The 7,893-nt window shown below is 38.2% G+C and overlaps 1 protein-coding gene across 1 annotated transcript; it reads right to left on the reverse strand.

Annotated features, from left to right (window-relative positions):
- Positions 1-1,958: 1,958 nt before the first annotated feature.
- LOC113698679 (trans-cinnamate:CoA ligase, peroxisomal) lies at positions 1,959-4,127 on the reverse strand. Its single transcript, XM_027218573.2, has 2 exons — positions 3,834-4,127; positions 1,959-3,713 (listed from the first exon to the last, which is right to left on the reverse strand). Exons 1-2 carry the CDS (start codon positions 4,029-4,031, stop codon positions 2,139-2,141), a joined length of 1,773 nt encoding a protein of 590 aa, XP_027074374.1. The 5' UTR covers positions 4,032-4,127; the 3' UTR covers positions 1,959-2,138.
- Between the last annotated feature and the right edge of the window lie 3,766 nt (positions 4,128-7,893).

Below are 7,893 nucleotides of genomic sequence, written 5' to 3' on the forward strand. Positions count from 1 at the left end.
CTACTATCCAAACACACTACAGTTCCTATCTTTTGTTACAAATTTTTCTGGAAAAATGTTATTTACACTCCATTTTTTATTATTTACATTTCTAGTATTTATTTTATCATATAGTCTAAGAATGAAAATTATATTATTAAAATAATAATGAAAGTGTGATTAATAAAAAGGGAGTGTAAATAACATTTCCCTTTTTCTGATTCTATCTTAATTGACATATAGTGATGTAATTTATAAAACAATAATGTCGACCAAAAGGGCCAAAACCTTGAGCTATACAAATTGAAGAATGTGAAGGCAATTTTGGAGAGACAATATGTTAGGTAGACTTGATCTACTAGCTCTATCAGTGGTTCAAAATTTTTCACACCATTTCGCCCGATCAAACATTAAATACACAAAAAAAAATGGGGCAACATTTGATTCACTGCGTCTAGTAAATCAGGTCTATACGAGTTTTTGCCTTCTTTCCACAGAATGCCAATAGAATTGGTTGACTTATGATATTGGTTCATATAATAGAATATTGTAGTAAGTTCACACCCGTGTATGATACACGTTGAAATTGTGATGGACGTTTACCATCCTTGATCAATTCAACGGAAACTACACGAGACAGTGCTCTAGCTGGGAAGTTTCCAGCGCATGACGCAATATGATGATGGAGCTGGAATGATGCATTTGCTTCAGTGGTTATCCAAAAAAGGCCTCAACACTTCCAAATTTCTTGTTTTTGCTAAAATGTTTGACTAATGAACTTTGACAAAGAATATCTTAAACGGTGCATTTCTCTCAATCTCACTGAATAGATAAAAAGCACCTTAACAATTATTGGGCGTAATTGCTTGAGACAATTTATGGCAAACTTTTGTAGGAAAAGTAGAAATCTACTACTATAAGTTTCATGTTGTATTTTATTTTCAATTTTTTTTTGTTGGGGGAGGGGGGGGGGGGGGGGGGGGGGTGGGGGGTGGTCCAGAACTGCTTGATCGATACAAAGCTAGATTCACACGGTAAATCTTGTAGTGCACATTGTTACAAAGTCAAGAGGACAACTTCCAAAGTTGTGCCATATTAATGCATGGGCAGTACGAAGAAACAGTCACTTAATTCATAAGCGTCAACTTGTCAGCCTGAGACAAGTCATGAATAATCTTCCGACTACCCAGAGACATGGAAACCTACAGCCCTTCGGTTCTCGAAGGTTTGGTGGAGTGTAAGATTCAGAGTTCAAATTTCATTTTCTATCAATCACTATAATATATGTGGTTTCTTTAAAAAATTTATATGAATGCATAGTGCTTCCGTTTGATCTAGTCTGACGGTGGTTCAGTGAAGACATTTTTTTTTTTTATTTTGGTTAGGGTTTAAATTTGTGGGAAAATGTAATGTGAGGATAATCTAATTTTTTCTGAGAAAACTCTATTTTATGTTCTTAATTTGCCCCTAAAATTGTTGGCGCGTGAGATGAGATAAACTCTAGTCAATTGGAAAATTGGCTAGAGATGAGATGGAGGACCGAAATAATAGGCTTCATATATATGAGGGAGCATTTTTGCTCCATTTTGAATGTGAAAAATGGGAAAAAAATTTAGGAAATATGAGAGATCATTTTGGTCATTTTCCCATGTACATATAACTAAAATGAGATGCTATTATGACGTCCTTAAATTATGAAACCTTTTACCCAAGAAGGGACAAAAGAAAAACATCTTTTAAACATATTAGTTAACCAATAGACTCAAAAAGAAAAAAAAACATATTAGTTAACCAATAGACTCAAAAAGAAAAAAAAAAAAACATATTAGTTAACCAACTTTGGAGTTCTCTCATCATATTTGTTAACCAGATATTAAATCACTCTTGTATTTTGTAAAAAAACATGCTTTGTAGCGTTAACAAATTAATATACTGCACCAGCAGAAAAAACAATATCTAACGTTCCTTGTTACAAAAACTTAGTCCAAAATTGGAGCTTGTTGACTATGCCATTAAATTAAACAGCTGTGGCTAAATTCCATAGTACTGCAACTTATTGCTCGTTTAGTATTTTTGTACAAGCTGGACAAGTACAACTCGTCTAGTATACTATGATATACGACACACAATTTTTTCTTTTTTTTTTGTTTTTTAAATTTTCAAAGACGAGATATTGCTAAAACCTGCTGTTGCTGAGGTTCATCATCGTATCCTCTACGAACCCAATTGACTTGTTCAGATCTCTGACTTGATGGGTTGTCATTGTCCGAGACAACGAAAGTCATGGCCATAGCCCTCAATTGGAATTTTTGAATTTTGCCCGTGGCAGTCTTGGGCAAGTCTTCCATGAATTGCACCTTCTTAGGCACCATGAAAGCCGGGAGATTCTTCCTGCAATGTGCAATGATATCTGCCTCGTTTATTTCTTCATGATCTCCAGTCAAGTTCTTTTTCAAGGTCACAAAGGCACAAGGGCTCTCTCCCCATTTTGGATGAGGCATGGCCACCACAGAAGCCTCGACCACACAAGGATGTCTGTACAGTACGCTCTCCAATTCTACGCTGCTAATATTCTCCCCACCGGATATGATCACATCTTTGGACCTGTCCTTGATTTCCAAGTACCCATCAGGATGGATTACCCCTACATCCCCCGTTGCAAACCAACCCTTATGAAACGCTTTGGCGGTGGCTTCTTCATCCTTGAGGTATCCCTTCATGATACTGCTCCCTCGCAGCACGATTTCTCCCATGGTTTTCCCATCACGGGGGACACTTTGCATAGTAGCCAAATCCTTGACGTCCACATCCGCCAGTGTAAGTACGCTTACACCCTGGCGTGCTTTAAGCTTGGCCTGCTCGTTCATCGATAACCTGTTCCACTTGGCCTGCCACTCACACACGAGTGCTGGACCGGTGGCTTCGGTTAGGCCATATGCGTGTGTGACATGGAAGCCAAGCCCTTCAATTTTCTCGAGTAGGGCCGCAGGTGGTGGGGCTCCACCGGTCAGTATCTCAACCCGGGTGGCGAATTTTCGGCGTTCATGTGGCTTGGCTTCAAGAAGGATGTTAAAGACTATAGGTGCGCAGCACATATGCGTCACCTTGTGCAGTGCAATATTTGAGTACATTTCTTGGGCTGTGGTGTTTCGAATGCACACATTTGTCCCGCCCCGGGCCGCGGTGCCCCACGTAAAAGTCCAACCGTTGCAATGAAACATGGGGAGCGACCATAAGTATACAGGTGCACTTCCCATTTCCCAGCCTAAAATCAGGCTAAGGGTGCTCAAATAAGCACCCCTGTGACTGTAGACAACTCCTTTAGGTGCTGAGGTGGTGCCTGATGTATAGTTCAGCGCAATTGGATCCCATTCGTCTTGGATTTTTTCTGGGACGTACCCTGGATTTCCTTGGTAAATCAATTGCTCGTACTCAAGCTCACCAAGACGCACACCTGTGGGGCAGTCAAGATCATCAATGACAATAACTAGTGGCATTGACGTGTCTTTTGAATCAGACTTGCCAAATTCTGCCACTAGTAGCCTGAGGGCCTCGCTTGCCAGTGGCACGTATTGATAGTCAACAAAAAAAACCTTAGCTTCAGAATGCTTGAGAATTGTTGCAACGGTGTTAGCATCAAGTCTTGTGTTGATAGCGTTCAGCACAGCCCCGGCCATAGGCACCGCGAAATGCATTTCATATGTTGCTGGAACATTTGGTGCCAAAACTGATACCTGCAAGGAGACGGACGATACGTTAGTCCAGAAAGGCCGAGCCATGAAAAATAACAGTAATAATAAAAAAACGATGTGAACGTAAGATCATTAATGTTAAGCGATGAAGAAAATACTCACAACATTGTTTTTGACAATGTTAAGAGATTTGAGGGAGGAGGCAAGGCGACGACACCGGTCATAGGTTTGATGCCACGTGAAACGAACTTGACCATATACAATGGAAGTACGATTGGCATAAACCATAGCAGCCCTCTTAAGGAATGTAAGAGGAGTAAGGGCTGAGTAATTTGCTTGGCATTTTGGCAATCTGTCCATGTTGTTGGATTCTTGGTTCTGTATAACAATACCTTTTTGCTAGTGAATGATGAAGTTGGGGTGGCGAGACTCGAGAGAGGGAGGGGGGTTGGGGGAGCTAGGTGTGCAATGTTGAGTGTAAAAGACGGGGAACTTGGGGGGAGTTTATATAGGAAGAGATGAAGAGAAATTGCAGCTCAAGTGCAGGGGGCAAGACGCATAGGGAAGGAAGTTGCATTGAATTAGCCATAAATACTTTTGACTGGACTAGAAAATATGATTGACTGAGAGAACAGTATTCACATTATCAAAATTAGTGTTGGGCTGCTTGACCTCGCCACTTTTGCTCATAGTTTAGAAATCCTTCTTAGCAAGTCACTTGTCTTGATTCTTTATTGCAATGGGGGTATTAAATGTAGCAATTTATCTGCAACTACATCTTTATGGAAAATACTTGAATTGCTAAAGCCAAAGGGTGGGTTGTTATAACGTAGAAACGTACATATCTGCCATTTTGCCCCTTGATTAAGTACAGGAACAGATTTATGTACAGTGGGCCCTTTTGGCAAATTCTAATACAAAAGCAAAGTGGTTAGAGCCCTGCAGGTCTGAAACCAGGGACTCGAACCTACCAACCGTGAATCAGTATTGTACTCTATTTGATTAGTTTATGCTGCTTATTGCTTTGAGGAGGGTCAAAAAAAAAAATAATTGTAGTTTCAACAGTAAAGGACGGCATGAGAGGGTGAGTTTTATTTAATTATTCCTCCAGCAAATTCTTGCTTTCACAACTAAGTAATAACAAAAGATAGCAATAAAATTTTTTGTTGTCTTTCAGCTTCTGAAGGGGAGGGATAACTCCTCCCAATTGCAGAGCAGACTTGATATGGCGTCAAACTTACAAGGGATGTTGGCCTTTTATTTAAGAAAAAAATTCTTAATTAAAATTTATGAAAGGTCCAAATCAAACCGATCAACTGATATAAGTTAATTTGAGCCATTAATCTTGTTCTGCAGGTCCCCAGTAACAGCTACAGAAGTCCTTGATCCCAACCCCCAAATCTAACCTAATATAAACAACGTACTACGAAAGGCGGGCTCTTTCAGCCCTACTTTAACCCCTCCAAAAAAAAAAAAAAAGGAAAACTATTATTACAATTATTAAGCTAATTCAAGTAATTAAACTATTATTTTGATTAAGCTGATTCAAGTAAGCTCTTACAATTATTCCTTCAAGTCGAAGAGGTTTTGGATTTTAATCTCCCGACCCCTCCTCGTCTTTTAAATTCCAGAACTTCCTAGCTAGAACCAAATTTTTTAAAAAAAATTTATTTTCTGTGGACCAAATTGGAGAAATTTGTGAATGACTATTCGAGTTTAATTAATTATTATGGGGTTACGTTGTTGTTCTAAACACATCCTTTGTCTAAGTCTGCAAACTGTAGATGGTGCACGTTGGAGTATACGTTACCATCTTAAAAAACAAAAAAAAAAGAAAAAGAAAAAACCTTTGAAGCAAGTCATTAGGTCGAATTCCAAACTTTTGCCGGCTTGACCTATCTCAACATTGCTATAAGCTACCATTCATGTGCTGTTGAACTATATTACATGGTGAACGAGGACAGAATGGATGCAAAAAAATGCTTCCCACGCAAAATTTTCTTTTAGATACACACTTAGTCAAGGATTCAATGGTTGTTGTCCATGAAACTTTGTTCTCATAGTTAAGATTGTAAATTTAGAAATCAAGACTACGAAGTATTTGAATTCAAAGCTCACGTAGGTTCATATTCCAAAATCAAACTTCAAGTAAGCCTCATTCTCCCACTGTTTCTGGACTAATTTGTGCTTTTGTTGTATTAGTGAGTTGTTATTCCCAGAATTTAGGAGTTAATTAATCTGTTGATTGCTTAGTTAATCTTTTGTTCGAGTTAATTATAAATTTAACAACATTGACGACCTGACTAATTAAGAACAGCAGTAGCATAAAATTAGAGACGGGATGCAATGCAAAAGCAGTAAGTACTGCTTTTCTACTAATTCCTTTAGCAGAGCTAATGAATAAGGCTTAATTTGGAGACCCCAAGAAATGAAATCAAATTACAAGCTTGCGAAAGTGTGGCTACTATTGGAATGCAACCACTCACCCCATCTGTCATCATCAGTAGGTTTGGCAATTAAAGATCAAAAATTCAAGAGCATAACTTACGAGGGATTTGAATGACATAAGAATCGTAGGAAAGTACACACGCTTTGATTTAAGAGTCGTATAAAAAATATTACCATTGTACATGCATGAGCGAGTAGCTAGACTAGGAAAATTTTTGTATCCTTCGCCAAAATAATAGTAAGATGACCAAACTATTTTAGAACAATTTGCCTGCAGGAAACGAAAGAACAGCTTGAAAAAGTCAACAAGTTTTTTTGTGTCTTTAACAACTATTGAATTTGCGTCGTCCCTTATAAATGCCAAGGGGCCGAAAGACGTAAGCTAGCAAAAGTGAAACACATGTATATTTTTCAGTTGACTAATGATTCGCATTCAAACAATTGTCAATAATGAGATTTGAGTTTTAGAAAATCAGAGAGTGCGTGGAGAAACAAAGATGTAGCAAATAATTAAAAAAAAAAAAAAGAGTATAAATTAAGAATGGGGTCTAAAATCTAGCAAGTACTATATATATGATTTTGCCCAAAAAAAAGATCTTCAACCACAAACCAATGAACGGAGAGTTTCCGATTATGTTGTACTATTGATCAATGCAAGAATGAAATGAATGGGCATCCACATATTTGCTCGACAACTGAAAAAGGGGAAGCATTCAAAGCAAGCAGCAGCATGATGAAGTGCCTTCACTCTGATGCAAATTTGCCACGCAAATTGGAGTCATACATGGAAAGCAAATTTTAGTGTCGTGTGAGATTCTTCGAAGCAATTTGTCTGTAACTAAAAGGAAACTAGCATTATTCCCTTCCTTTCTTCCCGAGAATTTCCTATATATATATATATTCTAAAGGTGGAAGGAATGATTTCAATTCAAGAAATATCTGTTTCATTTCATCAAAGTCAAATGGGAAAAATGCCCTGAGAAATTACACGAGAAATTAAGTAGCAGAAGGAAGGCATTGAGAAAGGGGTTGACATATTATATTAACAGTAGGTGCTCGATCCTGAAAGCGCAAGGAAGCAACCATCAAGACTCCTCATTTGTACACTCAGAAATTGATGGATGGTTTCGCGGAATGGTTTGCCCATTACTATAATGCATGACCCCATGCAACTGAAAAGTTATTATTATTGCTTGTTATTTTACGAAACTAATTGATTTTTTTTTTCAAAAATAATTGAGAAGTTATTATTTCTTGTTATTTTTGGGGGCAAACCATAGCTTGTTAGGTTTATGGATGAGATATTTGTCACACATGAGTTTGAGAGAGAGGAAGAAAGAATACATTGATGTATAGATACAGGTCCAACATCTACTGCCCCAGCTACACGTAGGCCTCTTTGGTGGAATAAATTGTAAGGGTCTTCCGTCCCAGAAATGTTTTAACTACTTGCACGTACGTAAGCCTAAACATCATCTCTCGACTTTGAACTTCAAGATTTTCAAGTATTTGAAACACTACCAGTTGCATGGCATGAGCAGGAAAACAGACTCTCTTCTTGCCGAAATCTTGCTACGTGCCTTGATTTGAGATTCTATTTTCGACACGAAGAAGTCAAACTAGCTAATATGGACAAGAGACAGACCTAAAATCTCCTCCCCAAACCTACATACGTTAAAATTTTAGGCACTCTAAAATTGCCCCGTCTATGACCGTCTAGGCTTGCCAAAACTTAGTCACATTGGGCAAAAGCAGCTCCAACGATGGAAGTTTT

Source organism: Coffea arabica, chromosome 7c, assembly GCF_036785885.1.
Source record: "Coffea arabica cultivar ET-39 chromosome 7c, Coffea Arabica ET-39 HiFi, whole genome shotgun sequence".
Taxonomy (NCBI): Eukaryota; Viridiplantae; Streptophyta; class Magnoliopsida; order Gentianales; family Rubiaceae; genus Coffea; species Coffea arabica.